The following is a 13,643-nucleotide window of genomic DNA, read 5'->3' on the forward strand; positions in this document are numbered from 1 at the left end:
TGAGCATGTTTTCACATTTTATTTAAGACAATTACATTTTTTCTGATCTTTTTCGTGAACAAGCTTTTATGCTTACCCCTCTTAAAAACAGAAAACATGTAACACTGGAAAAGACCAAATCCTACAAAACCTGATTTTTTCCATAGGCTCTTTGGGTCCTGTATCAGCAGCACTATTTAAGCTTGACTTGGCTACCCCTGCCATTGTGGGAAAGACTTTTTGGTGTGGATGGGGGCTGGACCAGGCTGTGAGTCCTTTGCGGGGGCAGGAGGCACCTCTTACAGCTTGGCTGACTGTGCAGTCTGCCACCCCATTCCTCTTCCCAGCTGCGCAGCCCAGCTCTACTCCTTGGATTTTGGTGGCAATTCCACTTTATTTGGTTGATTTTCTGCTCATTTAGTGAGTGCAACCTGCTCATCGATGGAGCAAAGAAGTGCCACGGGTGCCCAGAGGAGGAGAGGGAGCACGGACAAGGGGTGGCAGGCGGTGGGAGCAGCACAGGTCCTGCCCGTCAGCAGGACAAACCTTAGCTAAGGCTTGTGCTCCGTGTTACTTCACTTCCAAGGTTCGCAAAAGTCAAGTTCCAATAAGGGCTTGTCCCCTTTAAATGGAAAAGTATCTACTGCACATGAAATTAATGAATAAGAAAAACACCCTGAATTTAACTGATTTGTATGAAAGTCACTTGTTTGGGCTTCGCTTCCTCGGTATTTGTTGCTGCTCACTAAGCAACCAGAATCTCAACATCACAACAGCCACGTATGAAAAGAACAAAGAAGAAAAGAAAAAAAAACCCAAAAAACCAAACCCAAATAATCCAAATTCCTTTGTAACAGAAACATAAAACCAAACAGGAACCAAATCGGCAGCAAAGACCCACACAGCTTTCCTTCTCTAATTAACCTATGTGACAGCTATCCTTACGTAGCGGCAGCTGTATCTAAGAACATATGAGAGTAATTACTGTTCCTTTAACTCAAATTTTCTTACATTTACAATGAATCTATTTTCCCGTATCAGAAACAGCCTCCAAAGTCTGATGCAGTAGAATTTAACCCCATCTGTTAAGTGTTAGCAGTAATTGCCAGCTATGCAGTTTATTACCCTCAGAAATCCTTACAGATCAGGTCCTACACTTAAAAATAAATCTCTCTAAATGAGTTTATGAGCTTATGGACTCATTTTGTCATAAACCTGCATGTATACCTTATGCTGACTCTTTTGTAGCTTTAATTTTACTTAATTTATTTAAAAATTACCTGGGGACCAGAAACAAAGCCAAAAAAAGGTGGCAGTGGTAAACAACAACAACAGCAATAATAATAATAATAATAATAATAATAATAATAATAATAATAATAATAATAATAATAATAATAATAATAATAATATCTTTCACCCTATGTTGCTATGTTCCTGAATGTTTTTCAACATTGGCTTTAAAATCTGAAGGGTCTATGGTATTCCTTTAGTGATACCCACAGCTCCTAACACATAAAGGATGCATACATTTCCGATGGGAGGCTGCTGCCTCTCACTGGATTATCCAAACAGGTCAGAAGCAATTTACCAAGAACCCATTGGGAGTGGCCAGTTTTAATTTAACGGCATCACCAAATGCAATGGCTCTGTTTATCTTAAAAGCAGACTTGTGGCCATGAAGATGGCAGCAGGCAGCCCGGAGAGTGGCGCTGCACTGCATGCCTGGGCTTGCAGCCTCTGTAAGCTGCAGGTCTACACTGGAGAGACAGGAGGATACGGCACCCTGACCCTGCTAAAACAACTGGCCACTCCTGCTCTGGAAGCATTAAATGCATTAAGAACACTGGCCAAACCTCCACTGCTTTCAGAACACGGGCAGGGTTTGACCTCAAGTATCCAGCAGCCCAGATGCTGAGCGGTGCAGAGCACAGCAGGGAACCTTACACCAATTACTTTATTGGTGTGCATCTTCCTTTACTCCATCTTTCTTCCTACTCAGATGGGGGGCTGAGCACCTTTTCTTCCCACAGTCACTTGGCACCAGCATTACACACTCCTGTGGCTGTTACATCTCTCCCTCTTCTATCTTCTGAAAGAACAAAAGGGAAAACTTCCCTTTTGAATCTTTCAAGGCACCACCAGGGATATCAGTGGTGAGTTAGATGGGACTTACTGTCCATGAGAGACTGAGGTGGACCCAATTCTGTGAAACAGGGACTACCCATCTCACCGCTATGCCAAATGAGGAGCCTCCACACCTTTTTTTAAAACTCTGGTGCCCGTGCTATCTTGTACCACAATCAGAGCAATAATGGTCATGTTTATTTTGTGAGAGATTTAACACTCCAGTAATTCCTTTAACAAAGCCCTTCGTATAGAAAGGTGTGGTGACAGTTCAAATGAAAGACCTGTCCCAAGGTATTTCCATTCCCTCTGGAAAGCCCAAGTGTACTGTAGGTATAAAGTACTTTAATCCTGAAAGTTAAGTTAAAAAAACCAAACAAACATACGTTCGTTAGGAGACTGTCTTGACCCCCTTGAGTGAAAAAGAAATAATCACAAGTGACATCCTCAGTTCCCTGTTTTATCATGCCAAGCCCAAGGCTTAGGTAAATATTCATGAGTGGGCGCAAAGTAAATCAAAGCAGCTCTTCACTCACCTCCTCTGATTTATTTCTGCTTCGTTGGTGGCGTTCTTCCCTGGCCCCCAACTGTGTCGACGGAATGGTGACAGCGGCCGCATGGAGTTTCGTAAGACGGAGGAATGAGCGGGCACATCCGTGATACTGTCTAGCTCCTCTTCCTTCTCCCCTCCCTCTGCGGCCATCATGTTGGTGCAGCTGCTGTCCAGGCTGTACCTGTCCTTGGGCTGGACGAAGTTCACCGTTGGCGGGAAGGGAAGGGACGTGTCGCTGCCCAGGGATGAGTTCCTCTCCAGGGACATGGTGTCATCTGCAGAGGAACTGGAACTGGTGACATCACATGCAGACTGCTCCTCTTCAGGCTGCTGTGGATAAGAAAAATTAAAAATATATTAAAGTAGAATAATAAACTGGTTTGGGTTGGAAGGGACCTTTAAAGATCATCTAGTCCAACCCCCCTGCCATAGGCAGGGACAGCGTTCACTAGATCAGGTTGCTCAAAGCCCCGTCCAACCTGACCTTGAACACTTCCAATGAAGTGAATACATTTAACATTTTAAATAAATGCAAATATTTTATATTTCACATGAGCTGAGAGATTTCCTAGTTGATAGCACGAGGCAAATTAACTACCACAGAAGTGAGACTTTTTGCTCTGGTTTCAAAAGAGGCTGAAATGCTCTACAGAGCAATCTCTTCCACCCCCACAAATCCCCGGCTGCCATAACCCTGGGCTCCCAGCTCGGGTCCTCTGCCTGCCTTCCTCTTTCCCATTCCACATTTCATCTTGCACAGCAAACACCGCTCCTCTCACCATTTCTGGCTGAACCTGTTATCGGTTAAGGTGCCATAAAACTGCCAAAGGTTTACCAGGTGTTGATGACAGAGAGCAATTAATGGGGACTGGGTCATCCTGACTTCTGATGACAAACTCCAGCCTCTCCTGTGGGACCTGGGATGGGTTTGTAGCTCTCAGCCATGAGAGCTCGAGGGCAACATACTGTTCCACTGCATCATGCAGCACAAAAGGGACAATTATTCAGTAGTAGAAAACAGACAGGAAAAAAAAAAAAGCTTAAATCCCCGTCCCCCACTACTTTCCATTAAGCAGAAAGTTAATGCCAGGGTTTGCAGCATTTTTCAAATCCAACTGTAATTGAAAAAATATCGTCCCACAGGATCAGCTGCCCTGTATTACAGGTCTTGAGTCATTCTGCCATTTTTTGGTTTAGTTTGCTCCAAAAGCTGTAAGTGGAAGCCAAACTGGTTCTCTTTGGCCAAAGGCCACATGCTGACCATACAGCCTGAGAAGAGCCTGTGCATATTCTGTGTTCCCCGTGGCTAGGATAAAAAAACACAAGCATCTCTCTGACATCACCTTCAGTCCGAAATGGTGTTTGCCCCAAGGGACTGACGTGGGAGGTTTCAATTTATGCTCCTGCAGAGCCCTGCACTGTATCATTTAAAATAATAATAGGCAGAATGATCTGTCAGATCGTATATGAGACTATTCAGCAAAGCCACAGCAGTTAATTGTCTTCAAATAGCAGGCTCGGTGGGTCTCAGCAGAAGCTGAGTTCTCAAGGAGCTGCAGGCTGTCAGCTCTCATTTGGCAGAAGACAACGGGCTACAAAATCCCGTTCTCAGAAGGGAGAGATGGGCATCAAAACCCATGCAGGGCAGGATGAACGGGAGCGGTGCTGCCCCACGGCGGTCCTCACCTTGGATCCCACCGCCCTGACTTCGTTCAAGCCCAGCAATGTTAATCGCTCCAGGCACTTTTGCTTTTCTGTGCTTTTTTTGATGGGCATGCATTATAAGCTAAAAGCTTCCTGTTAAACTGAATAAAGAGAAACTGAGAAGTTCAAGAAGTATTCTAATAAAATATTTAAATTATTCCCTCTTTAGAGGGAAGCCGTGTTTGAAGTTTGGCTATTTTTTATTCTTATTTCAGTTTAACAGGTACACAATAATGTTCCTAAGGTGGTTTAAATAAATGCTATCACACTATTTCCCCTCTCCCATCCATCAAAGAAAAAAGAGAAAAAAAAGACAGCATCCACAGCACAACACCAAACTACAATATACCTTTTAAACACAAAATACTATAAAACACACTAAAAATATATCCCTCCAAAAGCATTCATTTCATGGTAAGGAATGTCAAATATTAATGGTGAATTTGTGTAAATACTTTAATAGCAAACTTATACTGTAATGTAAAGGATTGGATTTGCCACATACTTAAATAGGAAGCGTAGGTTAAAACAAGAGAGAACTGAAACGGATGCCCAGTAAATTTTTTGATGACACTTGGCATTATTCAAGAAAATCTGGTATTTGTGTGAGTCATGATGAGAGCTTACTGAATTGCTTAAATCTAGACAAATTAAGTAGTCATTATGTGGCTAATACTCCTTCAGTAGAGAAAACAGTCTGCTTCGCTTTTCTGAGACACAGGAAAATACTGTTAGACATTAGGGCAGCACAGCAGGAGGAGAGAGGACTACCCGCCAGCTGTACAGTGGAAGTATGGGACAGTTTGGAAACATTAAATGTGGGTGCAAATCTAGCAACAATAGCGCAGAACATCAAATTATATAGGGAGAAATTGGAGTAAAAAGAGGAATTTTTATGTCCCAGACGAGAATACTACTCCAGTTTAAAATGCAGAACAAAAACCGCCTCCCTAGCAGGGAAGATTTAGGGTTTCTATCATAAAGTGCAATTCAAAGAGATTTTTGAAAAATGTGAAATATATTTGGTCCATTTTAACTTTTACCTTGAGCATCACACTGACTACAGAACACAATAAACAATTCCCTTGAACCGTGGCCCATGCTTATTCCTCTAAAAATATTCTGTCTTCATTTAGATGATTTTTTTTTTTTGAAACAAAGCAAAATAGTTAATATGAGAGACCAGGACTCTGTCTGCAAAATGCCAAGTGTGGCTGACACATCTAAGAAACTTCTATATTGCAGCTACCTCTGCAAAAAAAAAAAAGCTATCTGGCCAAGTGCCAGTAAATATGCACTGCTCTTTAATCCTGTTTGAGTAAGAAAATACCCTGTTTGCAGAATAGGAATGGTTCTCTAATGTGTTCTTTTCCTACAGGAAAAATGAACATTAAAGAAATATTAATTTTCTTCAAGATAGGCTTGCTGCATTGCACCTCAATGAATTCAACCCTTAACTGACCATAAAACACACGGCTGAAAAGAGCCTTTACAGACACGCGCTAATGGGCATTTTCTTTCTTCTCAGAAACAGTACTTGGTGAGAAGCTAGTAAGAAAAAAAGAGATAAGGCATAAAAAGTGAGTTTTCTGAGAAAGAACGTATGTACTTCTTCATGAATAGGGATAAGAGAAATCACTAGGATGGTGGGGGTATAAGATAACTTCTTCAACTAAATCCCTCCATCTGTAGGAGGTCTCAATAAGTGGAATTAAAACGTTCTTTCAATCATTTTTGTAATGACGACACGCAAAGTGTTGAGACACGAACTTACTCTGTCCCCTGATCTTCCATGTGACAAAGACATTAAAGGTGTTACAGTATTTAAAAAAAAAAAAAAAAAAGAAGATGAAAAAAATTAAACCCTGGCATCCTGAAGTCTATTTGGCATACCATTACACTAAAGGAGTCAACACCTCTGGTTGGCATGATATATAATCTAGCAGGGTCATTTTTTATTTGGATTTGCCTATGGCTCCAGGCTCCCTAAAATTAACCTCAATAGTGGCCTCCTATTAATTATTTATCATAATTTTTATGATTTGGAGTGGAGGAGTCTTCCCCTGGTGAAAGCCTCTCTCTTCAAACTTTTATTCCTTTGGGTTTGTTTTTTTTTGCATGGTTGTTTTTTTGTGTTTTTGTTTTGTTTTGTTTTGTTTTTTTTAAGAAACAATAATTCTGAAAAAATAAATGCAAAATATTTATGTATTTGTGTATTTCCTTGAGCAAACCAAAACAAAGCCAGAAATGAAACAAAACTCAAGGGCTTGAGTGGCAACCCCTTCCTTTGACAATGTGCTGTGGGTTTCTGACTTCCCAAGGGCCTTTCGTCTGAATCATTTCCCAAGAGGCACATTAAAAAACTTCCCAGTAACGCTGAATTTTGGTGGCAGGTTAAAAGTTAAGATGAGCAAAGCGTATGGGCTACGCCCCAGGACGTTGCCAGATGATTGTGAGAAATGACCTTATGCAGCATTAATCATTCAAGAAGGAGGGTGTTGCAAGGCCTGCCCAGATGGCTGTCTGAGATGAAGGAAAAGCGGGATGACGAGGACATGGGAATGAAGCGCTGACGTGAAAAAATAAAACATTTTGCTGAAGCCTTTAGACCTCACGTTGGAGGCAATTTCTGGATTTCAGCGACAGCCTCTAAAGTCTGAAAAAACAAGCCAGGTTTTAGTGCTAAAGCTCTCTGAACCGGGTAGCTCACGCTACGCAGCTCAGCACGTGTCCTTCAGAGCAAAAAAAAAAAAAAAAAAAAAAGGAGACAAGCACAGGAGACGGCAATGAGAGCATGCACCGAACACCAGGACAGTTTAAGGTACCTGCAGATTTTGTGACCCCACGGACCCCAATTCTTCATGGCCCTGGGATAGAACCAGGGCTTAAAATGTATGAATTTCAAGTGATGTCTACGGAAACTGCCTGGAAGACCCTGGACAGACAATGGTTTGTTCTTCCTAAATTTCTTTTAATGTATTAAGCAGTTAAGAGGAGGGGAGTGATTTATACAACAAAAAACAACTCTAACAGACGAAAGTTTAACTCTTGCTCCACACAAAGGAGAAACAAGAACAGGACTAGTAAAAACAATAATCATCATGACACTAAAAGGTTTGAGATCCTCTTTTTGTTCATAAATATGTTCTCTCTCTTCCCAATTTGATATGGAAATTGCACTATTTAATAGGCTTATAATTAACCAACTACAAGGAAGACATGCCTCTTATAATATTTTTCAGAAAAAAGACTACATCCAGCACTTATTTTAGTGGTTATTAAAAATATTTATAGCTTGCATTTCTACCAGCTGGGCTTAGTAGTCTAAAAAAACCCCAAAAGATTGAACTAATGAACGAGCTCACAACACTAGTGTCTCTGGTCCTTCTAGAAACAACTTGAACTGTAGAAAAGGTACTCAGATAAATTCTGAGAAAGGAGACAAGGAATCGAGTTAGTCAGCAAAGCAGAGACAAAAAAAGCAGTTGAGGTTGAGATTAGCTTTGAATAACTTCCTAAACTCAACTCATGAACCTTTTGAACCCATTTGTAGACGAAGTCTGCAATCCACCACATAATGAGAACAATCCTGTGCTGGTTTTGGCTGGGATAGAGTTAATTTCCTTCACAGTAGCTAGTATGGGGCTGTGTTTTGGATTTGTGCTGGAAACAGTGTTGATAACCCAGGGATGTTTCCGTCACTGCTGAGCAGTGCTGACACAGAGTCAAGGCCTTCTCTGCTCCTCACCCCACCCCACCAGCGAGCAGGCTGGGGGGGCACAAGAAGCTGGGAGGGGACACGGCCGGGACAGCTGACCCCAACTGACCCAAGGGATATCCCACACCATATGGCGTCATGCTCAGCACATAAAGCTGGGGGAAGAAGGAGGAAGGGGGGGGACGTTCAGAGTGATGGCGTTTGTCTTCCCAAGTCACCGTTAGGCGTGATGGAGCCCTGCTTTCCTGGGGATGGCTGAACACCTGCCTGCCGATGGGAAGGAGTGAACGAATCCCTTGTTTTGCTTTGCTTGTGTGCACGGCTTTTGCTTTACCTGTTAAACTGTCTTTACCTCAACCCATGAGTTTTCTCACTTTTACCCTTCCGATTCTCTCCCCCATCCCACCGGGGGGGAGTGAGCGAGTGGCTGTGTGGGGCTCAGTTGCCGGCTGGGGTTAAACCACGACAAATGCAAAGACTGCCAAATTAAGAAAATCCCTTTCTACAAAGAAAATAATTTCCTCCCTCTGCCCGCTCTCCACTGGCAATTGAAGATCTGCTTTCCCCACCACCTCCTTTTCCCTGCGGCATCCCTACTACATTGCAGTACCTATTCTTTTTAAGTTTTAATTTTTCTTTCTCCTATTTGGAGAAGGAAACTTTCCACATAAGAGAGGGAAAAAGCTAAAATCCTGTACAATATAAATTCACTGTGTTCCCACAGCACTCTTCTCCCATGCATCCCCATACAAGCATTAAATCAGGCTCAAATGGCAGTCGGCTATCGTAATTCGTGCCATTCTACGCGAGAAAATTGAAGACAGTCTTCTGCTCTGCCAAACAGCCTTATATTCTCACAATCCAGGGTCCCGCATCACTTTGAGAGTAAGATGGGAAAGGGTGAGGCTGGTGAGTTCTGTGCCCTACCACATGCATTAAGGATGACTTTACTGTTCATTTATAGCACATGAGATCACTTAGCCCGGGCTGTGGTGCTTCCCGTCCCGCTGGAAAATATTCACCATCATCTGATTTGATTTAAAGCAAACAGAATTTTGTTTCATTAAATATATTTCTCTGAAAACAAGTGTGAAACCTATTCCGAAAGTTTAGTTTTTCAGAGCAGGAGTTGTGCCTGCTCAAACAGGTAAGCTGGGGCTGAACCTAAGCGGGTGATTTCATGGAGCTGAGACCAACGTGATGGCTGCTCCAAGTAAGGTTCACATCCTCTTTGATTCTGCATCACTCTGTTCTTTCTGGGTGCTTTTTCATCCTCTACTTATGGCAATAAGAACATCAATTACCAGCAAGGCAATTCTTAAAAAAAGCAAAACCTAATCACCCTCTGAATAAATTCAGGCTGCTGTGATGCAGACGGCAGAAGACGGATGCTGAAGCAAGGCATCATCTGTTCAGGAGGCTGCTCTGTATCTCAGGTCTCACCCACTCCTCCTTCCCCTTCTCAGCCGTGAGCAACACAAAGGGCACAGGGATGACTAAGGTTAGTAATGACTTCTGTTGTTGATTTTAAGCAAACTTGAAAACATTTTCCTTCTACTTGCACGCAAAAAGGCATTACAAATATGTCGCCTAGGCAACAAAACTATTCATTGGAATTGGCCTTAAGTATTTAGAGTGAGTGTTTCCTTCCTACCCAGGGAGTCACACTGAATTTACAGAAAAACATTGGTTCCTCTGAGAATTACAGTATATGATTCTGAAGGTGTCAGCGCAGAGGTCATCGTTTGCTGGAAAAAAGCTCTTTGTTACATGAGCTAAAGACAGCTTTCATACCATCTGAGCAATCCCTAATGTCCTTGCAAGAAAATACACCTTTTCAACTGTTCCTCTAGTGCCTGATTTACTTTTGGACAGTCAAAATTACTTTCATCTTTTTAACATTGGAGGCTGCATGGTTTTTAGAATTCTGCTGCAAGTAAATACATCCCTCATGTTGCTGCATCCAAAGAGAGGACCGGATCCTTCACATCTATTCTGTTCCAGGATAATCGCTTCCAGGTTTCTAACTCACCAGCGAAACCAAGATGATCTGCGTTTGCAGTACGGGTTTATCGAATCAGGCCTCGGAGCTTTTTTAACCATATCCAAACCAGGCTTTCCTACCTTTCCAAAGACAAGGTCTTCCATCCCATCACCAGGCAAGGGGAAGAGGTCAGACTCGCTCCCGGACTCTCTTTTAAGGACACCCTGTGACGAGGCACAGACGCTACTCAGCCCATCCTCCAAGAAATTCTCACATTCTGCGGGAGCAAAGCAGAAAGAGTTACGATCTGATGCTTTCTGTAGCATCCATACATCCAACTCGCATACGCTCAGTAAATTCAAGGATTTAAAAACAACAGTAAACACAGCTTTATAAATTGTGTTCACCTCCCAAAACCATGCCTGTAAATTTTCAAAGAATTTATTCAGGAGTTTAATAGTCCTTTTTAATGCATCATCGCAGTACATGGTGCAAACAGAAATTCTGCATTAAACAGCCATATATGCTTGTAGCTTGAGGTGCTGATAAATATGCTATATATCAGGTACCCCACGCTGAGCACAACAGGATGTTTTCTATCAATTGCAGCAACTGCAAAATTAGATTCATATGCAATAAATGTAGAAATATAACAACGATATTTGCTTTCTTTCTCAATTAAAACCAATCAATTCTCTCTAATTCATTCCCCTTTAGAGAGGGGAAGATTATTTCATTCCTTCTTTTACACTTCTCACTAAAAAAACCACTAATATGACTTCTATGACAAGCTTTACTTTTTTAAGATTCAAAAATTAAATGTCTTTTTAAATTCTAAAGCTTTCATAACTCCTGACATTGATATATAAGCACACTGCATCTCTTTTTTCTAAAATGCTTCCAGCTGTTTGTATCGGGGTGCTGAGCAACGCAAATATAGACTACAGCGACTGAGAAGGCCCTTCCTTTCCAAAAAACTTAACAGACGTGTATTTGCATCAATAATGCCTGTACATCATTTCATTTGTTCAGCTTTCAGGCAAAAGTATTAATGACAATTTTGGCAGTAACTGAACATTCTTTTCTCCCAGCTCAAAATATTTTCTGATTATTAGTATTTTTTTAAAAAAGGTGTTGTTTTGCAACCTGCTCTAACTAAAAAGATCCAAAACATGCTTAGCTCCCTGGAGAGGAGCCAGGGCAATAAAATATTGGTTCACTCTTAAATTACAGCTGACAAACTCCATCCCTGGCTACGTCAACCTTACACATCAACGCAACTACAACAGGTTTGGGTAGCTCGAAACCACCTTTTTCCCTTCCCCATCCTTAACCTGCACCTGACAGCAGCTATCAAACACCCCAGCCACAGCCCAGCCGACGGGAGCGAGCCACTGTTGGAGGAACTAATGTTAATTTATTGATGGCAGCGGGGCTGCCCCCGTTTTGGGCACGGGGGAGCCAAAACCGGTCGGAAACCCCATTACCCTGCAGAGGAGTTTCCACACCGCGGAGAATTGGAAAAGCACTTATTGGAGGCGGCGCGGCTGTTCCCCGGTCCTATTCCCCTTTCGGTAAACCTGGAAAATCTGAACTGCTTTTCCATCACTGAGGGGGAGAAGGGAGGGGGAAGAGAAGAAGAGAAGGGGGAAAAAAAAAAAAGAAGGGAAAAGCAAAGAAGAGACGGAGAGGCTGTAAGGGAGCGGGCCAGGGTGCCGGCCGTCCAGCTGGCAGCTGGCAGAGCATGTCCACAGCCCAGACTGAAAAACAAAGGGGCTCGAGCCACGTTCCAGTGGAAAATCAGCGGGGACGGTCCAGATGCAGCAAGGGACGGATACCTCGCCCCGATGATAAATCACAAGAGGCAGCGAAGGGCGCTGCAGGAGCCTCCGAGGGACAGAGGAAATGAAGTGGCAGGGAGGGACGATGAGGAGCAGGGTGATGGGGACCGCCCCCCCCCCCCCCCCCAAACCCTCCCTTCTCCTTTATTTTCAGTTGTTTGGGAGGGTCTTCCCCCCCCCCTTTTCTCAGTTAGCTCACTGGGTTTGTTTTCTTCACTGGGTTTGTTTTCTTTGATTTAAACTGCACAGGCATTGCACACGCCGAGCTCCGTCTCCCACACCTGTGACCTGGTGAGCCCTAGTGACAGCACTGCCATGACACGGGGACTGACTCCCATCACACATCCACCCCCTGCTTGCTGCACACACCAGATTGATAGCCCAGCTGTGCTTATCTGCTCCTCTCTGTGGAGGTGCAGGTGAAAATACAATGATGATGGTAACACACTTCTGCACATAATATAGAGGCAAAAAAAAATTATTTAGTAAAAAGCCCTAGGAAGAAAATTTCCAAGCAACTCTTTTACGTACATTTTCCAAAGCCTCGTCCTCCAAGACAGGGCTGAGCCCTCCAACTCCATGCTGATAGCTACGTATCTGCCACACTCCTCCAGGCGTTTCATTTCAAAACCACTGGCAGAAAATGAGAAGCTACGGTTTCTGGAGTTGCCTTCTAAGATTTGAGGACTCTGTCCTTATAAGCCATTTCAGCAGGATTATTCAGCAGGTGAAAAAGATCTAATTCCCTATCAAGTTGTGTATTTTTAAGTTAGCCACATTACGACAGCTAGTAGTTTTATTGCTGTTAGGCGTTGCCAGATTTTTCTTGCCCTCTCTACACTGCACAGCACCGCAGTGCAGCTGGAGGGATGCATGTGCAGTAACGACGCTATTTCTAGAAAGGCCAGAACCTGCAAAGCCCAAGATCTTCCTGCTGCTTCAGTCCAACCAGAGAGCACATTAATCAACTTCAAAACCTGCCTCTTTGTGCTTGTGTTACAGACGCGTGTTACTGTAATTATTAATATATATTTGTATATACGGCCACCTGATTACCTAATAAATATTACATTTCTATAGTATGATATTGCATTAGATAATTAATAAGTATCTAACTAATATTGATCCATATGAATACATGATTACAGATTTGGCAAGTCAAATGAGCTCATGTCATTTGGCAGCCAAACGGAGCACAGTAACTCTTGCCTGAAGCATAAAAATATCATACCAAGAGGCAAGGGATTCAGGGACACAATTAGGAAAGAAGCAGCATGGTAATACTGCAGGTTCTCCTGTAAATCACTCTTGAAACAGCTATTCACTGTTCATGACTATTCTAAACACAGGACTATTTTTTTTTTTAAATAAAAAAGCACTTTAACTTTGATGGGAGCTAGAACTTCTACCTAGGATAAACCTCTCGGGTCAGTTACCCAAATTATCCCTTCTTAGCCTACGCTCTGAAGAGACTGGGTTTGAATTTCACATTGACAGTCAGTGATTCAATCCCTGTTTTTCTTTCAAGTCTCTCAGATAAATGGAAGGAGATTCAGGTGAGACCCCTGCTCGTAATGAGCAGGGCAAGGCAAGAAGTGTCCTCTCTACGAACAGTCCAGGTAAAGTCACTATTCAGGGCCCAGATAAATCACTCCATTTGTTTCGAACACGCATATTTCAATGAAAGGAAATGCTTTTTTTCTTATCTTGGACACCAACCCCTCTTTGAAACTTGCC

General features: G+C 42.7%; 1 protein-coding gene across 7 annotated transcripts in view; it reads right to left on the minus strand.

Moving 5' to 3' along the window:
- The window catches only part of AKAP13 (A-kinase anchoring protein 13), a 228,407-nt gene that overhangs the window by 53,147 nt on the left and 161,617 nt on the right, over nucleotides 1–13,643 (minus strand). For 6 of the 7 annotated variants that reach the window (XM_076347960.1, XM_076347959.1, XM_076347958.1 and 3 more), the window contains 2 exons: nucleotides 10,206–10,342; nucleotides 2,643–2,989 (listed from right to left, as the gene is read on the minus strand). In XM_076347960.1, coding sequence (XP_076204075.1) covers nucleotides 2,643–2,989; nucleotides 10,206–10,342 — 484 coding nt within the window. The remainder of the gene's footprint in view (nucleotides 1–2,642; nucleotides 2,990–10,205; nucleotides 10,343–13,643) is intronic. The other variant, XM_076347955.1, reaches the window with a different exon arrangement.

Source organism: Aptenodytes patagonicus, chromosome 10 (genome assembly GCF_965638725.1).
Source record: "Aptenodytes patagonicus chromosome 10, bAptPat1.pri.cur, whole genome shotgun sequence".
Classification (NCBI taxonomy): domain Eukaryota; kingdom Metazoa; phylum Chordata; class Aves; order Sphenisciformes; family Spheniscidae; genus Aptenodytes; species Aptenodytes patagonicus.